Consider the following 13303-nt stretch of genomic DNA (forward strand, 5'->3'; position numbering starts at 1 on the left):
GAAGCAGCTGTTGCTATAGAGCTTTCTCTCTCTCAGAATGCTCACTTCCAACTATGAGTGTATGAGGGGCAGCTTTATGTTTGCAGACACACAACAGTGCTTTGGAAATAATTTTAACTTCTGCGTGATAATTATTCCCCAGTGTAAAGACATAGGAGATCAGACCTTCTATGATATGGTGTCAGGGTGGACCCGCAACAGTGAAGTTTGTTTGGTATAATCGTGAGTTAACAAATTACGTGGTGTACATGGTAAGAGTCCATCGATTCCAGCACGAATATGTAAAACAGAGCCTAGAACACAATAGGTGTTCAAAAAATGTTTGTGGAATGAACTAGAAGACCAACCAGCAATGAAAGAGTTGAAGAGGTACATTATTTTCATTGATACTTCTTATTTTCAGTAGCCCTTACCCCATTAGGTAATACTCATGGATATCTGCAATCATTCTGGCATTTGTTTTTCAGGTATAAATTTGGTCCTTTGATCCACATCCAAGGAATATATATATATGCAAAATAGCACAACTTAACCATTAAAAAATATATTTTAAACACATGATTTCAGTCATGTTTCCCTAAAAATTCTGAATAAATGCTATGATATGAGGTAACTCATGGGAAACATCTCAATACGACATGCTTTAAGAATAGCCTGGAACATAATGGAATAACATTCAGCTATTTAAAAAAAATGAAATCTTGCCATCTGCAACAACATGGATGAAACTTGAGTGGATTATGCTAAGTGAAATACGATGGAGAAAGACAAATACCCTATGATCACTTATATGTGGAATCTAAAACAAAAACAAAAACAAAGACAAAAACAAAACAGCTCATAGATACAGAGAATAGATTGGTGGGACAACCTGAACCACCATAGGTAGTGGGGATCGGGGGGGAATGGGTGAAGGGAGTCAAAAGGTACAAACTTCCAGTTATAAAATAAATAAGTCCTGGGGAAATAATGTACAGCATGGCAACTATAGTTTATAACACTATATTGCATATTTGAAAGCTACTAAGAGTAGATCTTAAAAGTTCTCATCACAAGCAAAAATTTTTCTGTAATTATGTATGGTGACAGATGTTGAGTAGACATATTAAGATGATCATTTTGCAATATATACAAATATCGAATCATTACATTGTACATATGAAACTAATATAATATTGTATGTCAATTATACCTCAGTTAAAAATAAAAGAATAGCCTGGAACAGTTCTGGTTGACACTTTAGTTCAACATAATCATTAATAGTGCCTCCCTTTTACTCTCAAAAGTGTTCCAATTTGGAACTTAAAGTATGGTTTGGTCACTAGAATGTGGTGACAGCATTTTTCCTTTTTTGACGGTCTCTCTGACTAAAAGGTATAATTATGCCAGTACAAGAACCTCGTCAGCTCTCTCTGTTCACTGGAAAGGAATTGAGAACTACTCGAGACATTAATCTGGAGCTTGCCTAAGACCACAAAATGGAAAGACATGAGAAATTTGTTGCCCCCTGACCAATGAGGCAGCCAAATGATTTGTTCCATGTTTCTGCATGACAATTGCAGAAGTTAATTTTTCAGGAAATAATCACAGACTCTGCCATACCTCCTTGTGCTTTTATGATAACTGTTAATCCACAGCTTCTCCAGTAAGTGTTGCTTTTAACACTTGGAAAGAAAAATGTATCACAGAGCTTACGTGATTCATTCTATTAAAAAAGAAGTGTGAAGTTTCCAGGTTTTAACACGAAAATATGTACATTGTATTGCTTAAAGGGCATGCAATTAATCCATACCCAAAGAGAACATTCTATTATCTTTTTTTTTTCATGCTTTTGAGGTAGGGAAAGACTTTTATTCTATTTATTTATTTATTTATTTTTACATCTTTATTGGAGTATAATTGCTTTACAATGGTGTGTTAGTTTCTGCTTTATAGCAAAGTGAATCAGCTATACATATACATATATCCCCATATCTCTTCCCTCTTGCGTCTGCCTCCCTACCACCCTCCCTATCCCACCCCTCCAGGCAGTCACAAAGCACCAAGCTGATCTCCCTGTGCTATGCGGCTGCTTCCCACTAGCTAGCTACCTTACGTTTGGTAGTGTATATATGTCCATGCCTCTCTCTCGCTTTGTCACAGCTTACCCTTCCCGCTCCCCATATCCTCAAGTCCATTCTCTAGTAGGTCTCTGTCTTTATTCCTGTCTTACCCCTAGGTTCTTCATGACATTTTTTTTTCTTAAATTCCATATATATGTGTTAGCATACGGTATTTGTCTTTCTCTTTCTGACTTATTTCACTCTGTATGACAGACTCTAGGTCCATCCACCTCACTACAAATAACTCAATTTTGTTTCTTTTTATGGCTGAGTAATATTCCATTGTATATATGTGCCACATCTTCTTTATCTATTTACTCAGAGATGTATATTTATAAAAGAAAAGAAAAACATCACGTGGCATTTGAGTACTCGCTGACATCAGTTAGTAAATATGTCTATCCAAATATATCTTTGCAATGCAAAATATCATTAAAGCAATTAATATGGATGGCACCAGCACAAGGACTGCTTCAAAGAGGGATGGCACTTACCCTGGACAGCCTGAAAGGCTTTGAGATATTCTACGCTGAGCAGTGGCTGGGGCAGCTCCCGGATGAAGAGCTTCAGCAGGCTGGCGGCATCATGCTGCTTAACACTTTCCCAATTAAAAGTCCCTTCATAAAACTTTGCTTCCAGTTCTTGGCAAAGATTCTGAAAGGCAGAAGAGAGAGAGAAAAAAAAAAACTACCCGTAAGTGCATGTTTTTTTTTTCCTTCTGAGACTGATATACTTCCCACTTTATAAGAGATTCTATACTAAAGGCCAACACTTCTCTATTACTCAGAAAAATACTACTCCTCCCACCCCAAGTGTACTTCACCAATGAAAATGATACCTAAGGCCCAAAATTCTGAAACTTTACACATTTTCCTGGACATGCAACAAACCTTAAGCAGTAAAGGCTGAGTTAAAAGATTAGTTAAAATAGCCTTTACATTGGCCCAAAATTCTGAAACTTTACACATTTTCCTGGACATGCAACAAACCTTAAGCAGCAAAGGCTGAGTTAAAAGATTAGTTAAAATAGCCTTTACATTTGCGGGCTTTACTTAGATACTATAATTTTTCACCAACTTTAAAAAAATCATTAAGAAAACAAGTCTATGTTTTAAATTATTTAGAAGTATGTTACATAGCAAAATACACAATCAATCTCTGGACCTAAAGCAGAAGGCCACCTCTTATTAGTCACCTCTGGGAAATGGAAAACCAAATTCTATAGCTAATGAGGCATGAAAATACATCAGTATACCTGTCTTAAATGCACAGGCTGTCAGTGACCCAGCCATGCTGCTGCCAGCTGCCAAAAGCAGCTGGAGTCCTTGCAGAATTAGAAATACCTAGTTCATTTACCTCGAGGACTCTACAAAATTTGCCAGACAAATTATTAATAATAAATCAATTTAGTTTCATAATTACTATCTTCTATATGCTTTTTCACTGTGGCAGAAATCCTATTATGTTAGAAATCCTTCCAAGTTTCTGTCACTTCCTTCTAATATTTGAAACTGTTCTCCCAAGGAACACTCTGTTTTTCCTGTCAGGTACATTTATTAGGCTTTCCCTTCCCAGCACAATTCCATCCACTACCCCAATTACTTCTGTAATTGGTGAAATACAGAAGGTGAACCCAGAAATTGCGGTAGGGGAAAGAAAGGTGGAAGGAGAGAGGGATGCGAGAAGGTGCAGGGGGAGGGAGGGAAGGAAGAAAGGAAAGGAGAGAAGGCCTGAGGAAGAGGGAGAAGGGGAAACGGGGAGAGAGAAGGAAGGAGAGGGAAAAGAGGAAAGAGAAGGGAAGGGGAAGGACAGGAGGACAGAGGTGGAGGGGAGAGGGGGAGGGAGGCAGGAGAGTCCAAGAAACGTGGTGGGGAGGGGGGAAGAAAGACAACCCAAAATTTTACACATTATCTTTAAATTATTTATAACAGACCAGCTGCTGCATCATTCAGTCTGTGACAAGAGGCTGTGTTGAAGAGTTGAGCCAGATGAATCCACTTAATTGACCTTCTAAGAAAGTACATATAGTTGAACTCATCCCTCTGCCAAGCTACCTGTAGTAAGAGGCAAGTAGGCTGAAACTGTCTGCCTAAATTGAGGAAGCTTATTGAAATCAGCAGGTGATGCAAACTGTGGAACCTATGAACAGTAATCCTGTCCTGGACGCATCACAGCCACAGTCACAGGCAAGGAGAGTGTACAACCACCAAGAGTCATTTCTTCCCGATCCAGCTCTAAAGATGTCATACACAATATATCTTCAGGAAATCAACAGAGAATATCTCTTCCCCCATCCTATTTTTTCTTGGATTTACAAATTCAGGATGACGAAATATTGGATGTGGGCAGCAATGAGTGTTATCTTTTTAGACCTGGAGCTGAATTTGGAGGATAAGGGTAAAGGAGGTTATTAATGACCATTAACCAAAAATTTTCCCTGGATAAATTTTCCAGATAGAGCTACAATTCCAAATATGCGGCCCCTGTACAATGCAAAACCCTGTGGAGGTGTACGAAGTATGCATCATCTGTAGGGTAATTCTACTTGTACCATGCATTTATTGGATACCTTATTCCCTAGCACAGGAGTTGGGGAGCAGAGAAAGGAGGAAGGTACACAGCATCCATGGGCAGTGGGAAGGAAATGTCATCTTGAGAGAAAAGAAAGCAGGGGAGGGAGATAGGGGACTCCAACTGGGAAGGCTGGGAATCCCCTTGCCTCTTTCTCAAGCCGGACTCAGGCTACCCTTGGATCCAGTGAGCCAAAGAACTGTAGCAGTCAGGAGAGTGGTTTAGACAGTCTCATTTTGCCAGCTCACTAAGACTGATAATGTAGGGGAACTAATGTCAAGTCTCCTACTCTGCTCACCTGGTGGAGTGTATCATCCTGCCCTTAAAAAACAACAACTCAATTGCTGTCACTCGTGCTGACTAAATCTGTCACCAGCCTGCTCTTAACATTTTGACTCACCATGTTCTCTTTTCATCAGAAGGACAGAACCACCCTTGTCTTTTGCTTGTTTACTTTCGTTCCTATTTTACGTCTGCACAGTAGAGAGATTAAAATCATTTGTCTCTTTATTTATCACAGTAATATTACAGGTAATAGGGTGATTTTGAAAAAAAAATCAAAACTTACAAAAATCAGAAGAGCCTGTAGAAAAACTAAATATAAACTGAATGTTAAGAGGGTTTTGGTCTATTTTGTCTTCTAAAATGCGAAGAAGGGGCAGGGAGGACAAGTTATCTTTTAAAATACAAAAATATAATTAAACAAACAAGTTTTAGATGAGTAGAACCAAGAAATTACCTTGATTCGAACGGCAGCTCCAGGTATCCTTAAGAGGCCTTCTGTTTCCAAACCTCCCTCTTCAATGCGAGAAATGAGCTGTGTATAAACAGAAGAACGTTCTGAGTTTGGCATTCTTAACAGGTACAATCCCAAATTTAACATCTATTTCATATATAATTAAGGAAAACTGATTACAGTGACATGTAAACTGGATTTCACAAAGTTTTGAATGCTATTGCACTACCACTACCCATTCTTTAAGCCAATGCATCCCAACACTTTAGTCGAAATTTAGAAAAAGTTGGGTCCTTTGGAAGAAAAGTATATAATTTCACACAACAGCTGTGCTATTCCAAACAGACACTGACCCACGTTCATTGTTTCAAAGCAACTAAGACCATGCATTTCTTCTGCTTTTTCAGAAACACACGTTCTGCAATCAAATAAATCTTATGAAATTCTAGTATTTGCATATTTACATCCCTTTTTTAGTTTGTTCAAAGAAAGAATTATTTATGACATGAAGGAAAAAACCGCTTGCAAATATTCCTTTTAGGCTTTAAGCTTTTGGTGGTAAACTTAAAAAACCAGTTCTTGTATAGGGCTTCTAAATCATAGCCAATGCCTGATGAATACATACAGATCTCTCTATCTCCAGAATCCCATTAAAATAACAAAGGTTGTTTGTTTGTTTGTTTTAAAATAAAGCAGAAACATACAAGAAGAGGCAAATGGAGAAACTACAATGACATAACACTGGATGCCAGGAAGATAATAAAAGAAGTGGTCAGTTTCTTGGCAGACTTCCAACTGGAATGTGCATTCCCTGGGCAGTACACAAAGGCTTTATAGGGGGCACTCCACTATTTTAAAGAAATCAATTTCTTTGTCCTCAGTTTAAATACAGCATTTCCTAGCATCATGTAGGTTTTCCTTCCTATCACCCATTCCCCTCCTTTCACAATCGCCTTCTTCAGAAAGACAAACCTACTCTTCACTCAGCCCCAAACTTACTATAATACTCTCTGCATATTCTAAGGCATAAAATCTTCCAGAGTGCCAAAATAATGTAAAATTTTAATTTTTTTTTTTTCAGGGAAACCTCCTTTAATGATTTACCAAGGCTCTTCCAGCATGTAGGCACTGGAAGACAGGGCAATTTTTCTTTAATGACCCCACCTCTTCTATCCCTGGATTATGGCCAAAGAATGCACTGATCTTGAGGGAGTCAGGTAAGAATAAAGCAAAGAGTAGTCTCAAAATTCTCCCAAAGATTTATTATTAACTGAAAAAAGAAGCATCTTTGACCAAAGCAGTACATGATTTTAAAATATTCAATTGGAATGATTTCTAAGACATTTTTCAAGTTACACTGGATAAAAACCCACAGCAAAAATCTTTACATGAATTATTTTAGATTAGACGAGCATTATTTAATAAAGTATTTAAAACCAAATTGATCAAAAAATACCAAGCAACATTTATTCAATGTACATGTAATTTTTGTTTTATTTCATCTTATAAAATGCTTAAAATGTTCTATTAACAAAAAATAAAATTGTATGCTAGCTAGCAGCTGGACCAAATTAGTTTTTAGCAGTATATGAATTTTGCTTTTATTAAATACACAGGAAAATTTGATGATTTCTAAATAACTGAATGAGAGTAATTTCTGCATTCTTATATTTGAATTCTTTTTATTATTCTCTAATGCTGAATACCAGCATTCAATACACACACACACACACACACAGTCTGAAGGAATGCCAGGTATTTTCTCATATTTCTCACTTTGAAAATAACATATTTTTTGCTACCACATTATATTGCCACTGTTAAAATATAAATAATGCTTTACAGCTTTCCTTTTATTTTCAAGACTTAAAAATGGAGAATAACTATAATGATCTATATATCTTAATCATGCTGCTTTTAGTAATTTATCTTATAAGATACAGTGTAAAATTTAACAGTAATGTTCATAGGCTTTCCCCAAATAGATAATACATTTATATGAATTTATGAACTAATGAATATGAAGTCAGACATTTTTGATACAAAGTATCTTTGATTTGGCTGATTAGTTCGATGGTGAAAATAGGATTTGCTAATTTGGCAGAATTTTGCCATAGATAAAAATTAAGAATATTTCTATTTCCCCAACCCTTTCTGAGAATATGGTTTAAACAATGTACCTCTAAGTAGGGAAAAAAAGAAACAGATACAATTTACAGATATTAGATAAGCTTTGTTAAAGTCCTTTTGAGGTATATTTCTCAATAATGGAGAAAATGTAATCCTCTGAAGAATGGTAATAAGAATTTTTGCAGATCAGTGGTTTCCAATTCTTTCCTTTCTACAAAATTAACGAAATACCTAAATGAGTTGTCAGCTGATAAATCAAAAAATATTTTTCATGATAAATCACTGATTTTTCTTGCTTATAATTCAGAGGGAATGCAAACAGATGAGTGTTATCTAATAGAAAACTCTGTATGTTCCCTTTTATTTTTTATATGAGCCAAAAACCTTTAAGGCTCTTATCCAATGACTTCAAACTGGTGGGCAGTCTGAGTCTCCAGAATGTTGAAGCGACCAAAAATGTAAAATAACTAACTAAATAAATAAATAAATACGAAAACAATTTCAAGAGAAAATGATAATGGGCTGGATGCAATCCTGGGCCTGATCAGGAGGCAACATTGACTTCTGTTAAGACCAAAGCTTACTCTTCGCTGTAGTGATAGTGAATCTGATGTGTCAACTTGGCTGGACTACAGTGCCCGATTGTCAAATACCAGTCAAACACCAGTCTAGATGTTGCTGTGAAGGTATTTTTAGATGTGATTAACATTTAATCAGTAGACTTTGAGTAAAGCAAACTACTTTCCATAATGTCGGTGGGCCTCACCCAGTCAGCTGAAGGCTGTAAGAACACAGACTGAGGTTCCCCAAAGAAGAAGCAATTCTGCCTCAAGACTGTAACACAGAAACCCTACAGGAGTTTCCAGCCTGCAGGTTCTGGACTCGACACTGAAACATTAACCCTTGCCCATGTTTCCAGCCTGCTGGCCTGCTCTACATAATTCAGACTTGCCAGGTCCCACAACTACAGAACTCAATTCTTTAAGATAAATCTTTCTAGACAGATAGATAGATAGACAGACAGAGATAAAATCTCCTATTGGCTCTGTTTCTCTGGAGAACCCAAATACACTTGGAAAAGATCCCGCTGAGATCCCTGCTTTGTCCATGTGTATAAGTAACTCGCACCTTTTACTGCCATTAAAAGAATTTGAATATATGGCCTACGTTTGTTAGCATCTCTCTGTTTTCACAGACACCGCTGACAACTATCCACACAGACACAGGTTCTGCAGGCAATGACTGGCAGAAGCCTGTGAGTAGAACAAGCTGTGTAGAACAAAGTCCATCAGGAGAAACACTGAGACACAGGTTTGGATGTAATGGTGAATATGAGGAACGAAGAAGTCAGAGCTTAGTAGGTAAGGCAGTAAATGACTGTCTTGGAATAATGGAAGAATTAGTGTCAGGTAGATTGAGCTTGAGTACTGAATGAGTTTGTTGAGCCAAACAACTGTGAAAGTTCCCACTGCCACTCTTGCTACCCCAGAACTTTCAGGAACTGTGAGATGTCTGGGCTGTTGCAAAAATCCGCATCTTGGGTAGCCCATAACTGATCTGACCTACCTTCCTCATGGGCATTCTCTGTCTTTTATCAAATGTAATTTGTGTTTCTAAACAGTGATGGCTCAGAGGTTAGACTGAAGTTTTTACATTGTCATAGATAACTGTCTTATGAATAACTGAGTGCTGCCTACACAAGTGAATTCATAGTTTAGCAATCATTTTCTAATTCTACTTTATGGTTTCTTTGTCTACTTTTGAAGTAGGCACTAGTAAATTAAATTGGACATCCTCATTGTAAACAGGAAAGCTTAGAAAATACATACAGGTGTGAAATATTCATGAGGATTCAATTCCCTAGAAATTTACCAGCAGTTCCCACTCCTATGTATTATAGAACTGAAATCTCAATTATACAAAGCCAGTTAATATAAGACAGAAAAATGATGCCAGGTAATCACAGGTACAAGTAATAACACTGAAACCATCACCATGAAATAAAAATTATAAGCCCTTGAATCAAATTTGTTTCCTGAATAGAAAAATCAAAGTATAAAATAAAAGAGCATATCAACTGGAAAACTATATTATAATAGTATGAATGCAAAAAGAACAAAAACAAAACACTATTAGCTCAAGTATGTTCTCTCTATGCTGACCCATTCAGGCCTACTTACTTTTTGAAATATCAAGGGTATTCGAGTTCCTGGTACTTTCTTCTGATCTTGTTCTAACAGTACTGTCAATGGAACACCAAAAAGGCCAGAATCTGCAACAGAAAAATAAAATTTCTTCACTTTCATCAACCTATAAAATATTAATGCAAAAATGTTAAGGCTTCAGATTCCTGATATTGTCACTCGATCCAACAACTATTTATTGAGCACCAAAGTGAATGACTGAGTGACACTGTCTACCAATTAGGTGAACACAACCTAATTGGAAAATTCTGGCCCTGCCTTATAAAGCAATCTAGCAAGTAAAGACAACTAAACAAATGATTACAAATCATCACCAAAATAATTAGAAAAGTATAAACTGTTACATATGAGAAATAGAGTGCTGTGGGAGTATGCAAAATATGCAAATAATTTACTAAATGTAATCAAATTAAAAGTTCTGGCTTAAAACAAATATCACTCATCTCTTCCATACTTAACTGACATTCAACATTCTATTGAATACAATACAGCAAAATATAAATATTTGCTTTTTGAGAAATCAGCCAACATCATGAGCTTGTTCTACAAATGTTTTCCTTTAGAAAATATAGTATATACTTTGTCTTTGTGTATTTAAATTTGTAGTTTTATATATTTGGTAATAACTCCAGAAGAAATGACAGGTAATAATGTATAATTTTTCTAAATTAAAATTATATACCTTCAGTCTGATGTGAGCATAACTTCTCCCCAGAACCTCCTACCCCACTCCCATCACTGAGTGAATAGTTAGCTCAGAAGTGTAACACACATTATCAGGGGAGATATAAATCATTTGTGAACATGGAACGGGGGATTATCCTGTGATGTGAAAACAGACACTGGAAACTGTGACACTCAATAGAGATGACATTCAGCAGAATGCTAGTAACCCAGTAAATAACTTTTAGTTTAGGAACTAAGAAAAATGTGATCTTTAAGAATGTCAAAAGTCTAGTTTATAAGATAAATATCTTAGATAAAATACAAAAATATAAAAATGATGGAAAGAAAATCTATTATATTAATAGTGATACTTTTAATGAGAATGGCTTAATATTTCTCTCTCTGCTAGGAGGCAATTCTAAAACATAAAATTAAAAGACCTCTTTAAGCCACTTTTAAAGTCTTGAACACTGAGTCACAACTATTTAAATTATATTTCTATTTTGTATCTGGAGAAGACTTTGTGATGAGCTTCTGAAAAAGCATCTTAAGTCTTCATTATCTATAACGGACTTGTGGAAAACCAGGAGAACTGTTTGACTCAGAAATTCACCATCACAAGCCTTAAGCTAAAATACTCACTCAAAGGAACAGAACACAGAATGAGGTCTTCTGGGGCCCAGCATGGGAGAGGGGACCTGAAGGGAAGGTACACTTCAATCCTACAGAGAAATTGCCTCTAAAACTTAAATCAGGTGAATACTTGTCTTTGCTATTGTTACCATAGCAACTCAATAATCCCCATTCTTGGTTTCTCTTTAAGAGATACCTTTAAAGTTAAATGAGATGTCAGAGATTCCTAAACAGAAAAGCTTTGTCAATAGAAAATTATCTGGATTTCCAGACATATAACATCTTGGAAAAATCAGAAACCAAGGAGGTGTCTGTTCTCTATCATATTATAAAAAATAAAGTCTATTTATATAATGGGTAAAGCAAGTTGCTTACAAAGGAAAAAAACTACACATACCTGTGAGAAGCACAATTTAGTGATATTGTGTGCCACAGTCGCATTGTTTTCTTAATAGAGGGAAGAATATTTTTTGCAGAATAGTTAAAAGTAGAATGTAAATGAACAAAGAGACAGACTACTAACTGCCTATGTATTTGCCATCAAATAAATAAACAAAAGTAATTGATCAGGATTAACCATCTTAAAGTCATTTTTCAAGATCCAGTTTTAGAAATAAGTAAGTATATGTACCAGATGTTTTTAAATACAGTTTTCAGAGGAGGGAGCATTTGAGTTAAGAATCCTTGATTCAGAATTTCCTTCTAATTTCCTTCTATGATAATTAAATATCTGATTATGTCTTTATTTTCTATAATCAAGGAGATAGTGCATTTTTATCAAGTTACAAAAATTCTGAAGGGAATGTTTTAGACTCTGAACTTTAGATGTATTCATGTGTTGGTTTATTTTGTAGGCGTTTCCCACTCCCCAGAAGGATACTTCTAAAAAGCCAAGCTCATTCTTACTACTTCAGGAGTAAATCCAACTGTTTTTCATTTCAAAATTACCTTTTGTTTTGATTTTCACAGCTTTTAGTTGTTTCAGTTCAACACCCAATACATCATAGAGGGCGGTCAGCTCAATTAAGGCTAAATGGCAAACTTTCTTCATGTCCTGGGGTGCCAGGTCACCAATCTTGGTGGTGCCTGTTTTGTCTTTTGGCAATCTGAAACTCTAAAATAAATGCCATTAATATAGGAAGGATTTACAGTATCTAACCCGTTTTTTAATGAAACACAACAAAATTGTAACTACAGAAAGAAGTTATTCTCAGAGTGGTGACAATGAAATTGGCAGAATTTCTCCAGTCAGAATGAAGAACAATCCTGTTGTAATGATGATCCCAAACCTGCAGGGAGTCAATAGGTGAAGTCTGACAGACAACGAACCAGACCATGTACTAGGAGTGTGAATACCAGTGGCCAAGAGAACAAGAGACAGTAAAAACCAAAGGAGAAAAGAAAAACTCGAGTTAACTGACCTTCAAGAGCCAAGAAAGATTAGAAGTCAAGGCAAACCATGAGGAGGAAGAGGGAGAGGAGGTGGGAGTTGAGAAAGAGTAGGAGCAACCACTAGTGTGTGCCAGGTACCCTTTATATACATTATTATTTATTGTTATATATGCAATATATGGCATTATATATACAGTATTATATATGCAGATATATGATATATATAGTAATATTGTCATAAAAATCCAAATAAGGCAGGTACTGAAAAAGGGCTGTATAGCACTGGGGAGAGGGGGAGAGCAGAGGGGAGACTAAAAGCAGGACTTCAGAGCCTACCAATGATCATTCTCTAATAATTTGATAAAAATCTTATTAGGAAGGTTATATCTCTTGGGTTTGCCCTTGATTTCCTAATTTAATAGCCAAGAATATTCAACTGATTCCCTTTTATTCCCTTTACTTTGCTCATTTTTGTGCCATATCATTAACACTTCATAGTCTAAAAAATATTGCAAAAGACGTGTCCTAAAGTAGCAGTTCTCAAGGTGTGCTCCAGGGAGCCAGAGAGGTGCCCAACACTTTTTTCAAGAAGTCTAAGAGGTCAACATTATTTTAATAATTAATACTAAGACATTATTTGCCTTTTTCACTCTCATTCCCTTATGATGCACAGTGGAGTTTTCCAGAGTTTTTACAAGACATGTTATTGCCAACAGACTGAACACAGAAGTAGATATGAGAATCCAACTAACGTCAACTCAAGCCAGACATCAGAGTTGCTAAAATGAAAAACCATGGCACACTTCTTAATAATTTGTTTTAGAAAATATGCCTATTTTGCATAAAAATGTTATTTATGTTCACAATAA

At 36.1% G+C, this 13303-nt stretch overlaps 1 protein-coding gene across 2 annotated transcripts in view; it reads right to left on the bottom strand.

The window, feature by feature from the left end:
* Positions 1-13303, bottom strand: part of ARHGAP18 (Rho GTPase activating protein 18) — a 125369-nt gene that overhangs the window by 23989 nt on the left and 88077 nt on the right. For both annotated transcript variants that reach the window (XM_081251373.1, XM_081251374.1), the window contains exons 6-9: positions 11991-12156; positions 9720-9811; positions 5413-5490; positions 2597-2756 (exon numbers count right to left, since the gene is read on the bottom strand). In XM_081251373.1, coding sequence (XP_081107499.1) covers positions 2597-2756; positions 5413-5490; positions 9720-9811; positions 11991-12156 — 496 coding nt within the window. The remainder of the gene's footprint in view (positions 1-2596; positions 2757-5412; positions 5491-9719; positions 9812-11990; positions 12157-13303) is intronic.

This window comes from Mesoplodon bidens (genome assembly GCF_964165515.1).
Source record: "Mesoplodon bidens genome assembly, chromosome: 12".
In the NCBI taxonomy this organism is placed as follows: domain Eukaryota; kingdom Metazoa; phylum Chordata; class Mammalia; order Artiodactyla; family Ziphiidae; genus Mesoplodon; species Mesoplodon bidens.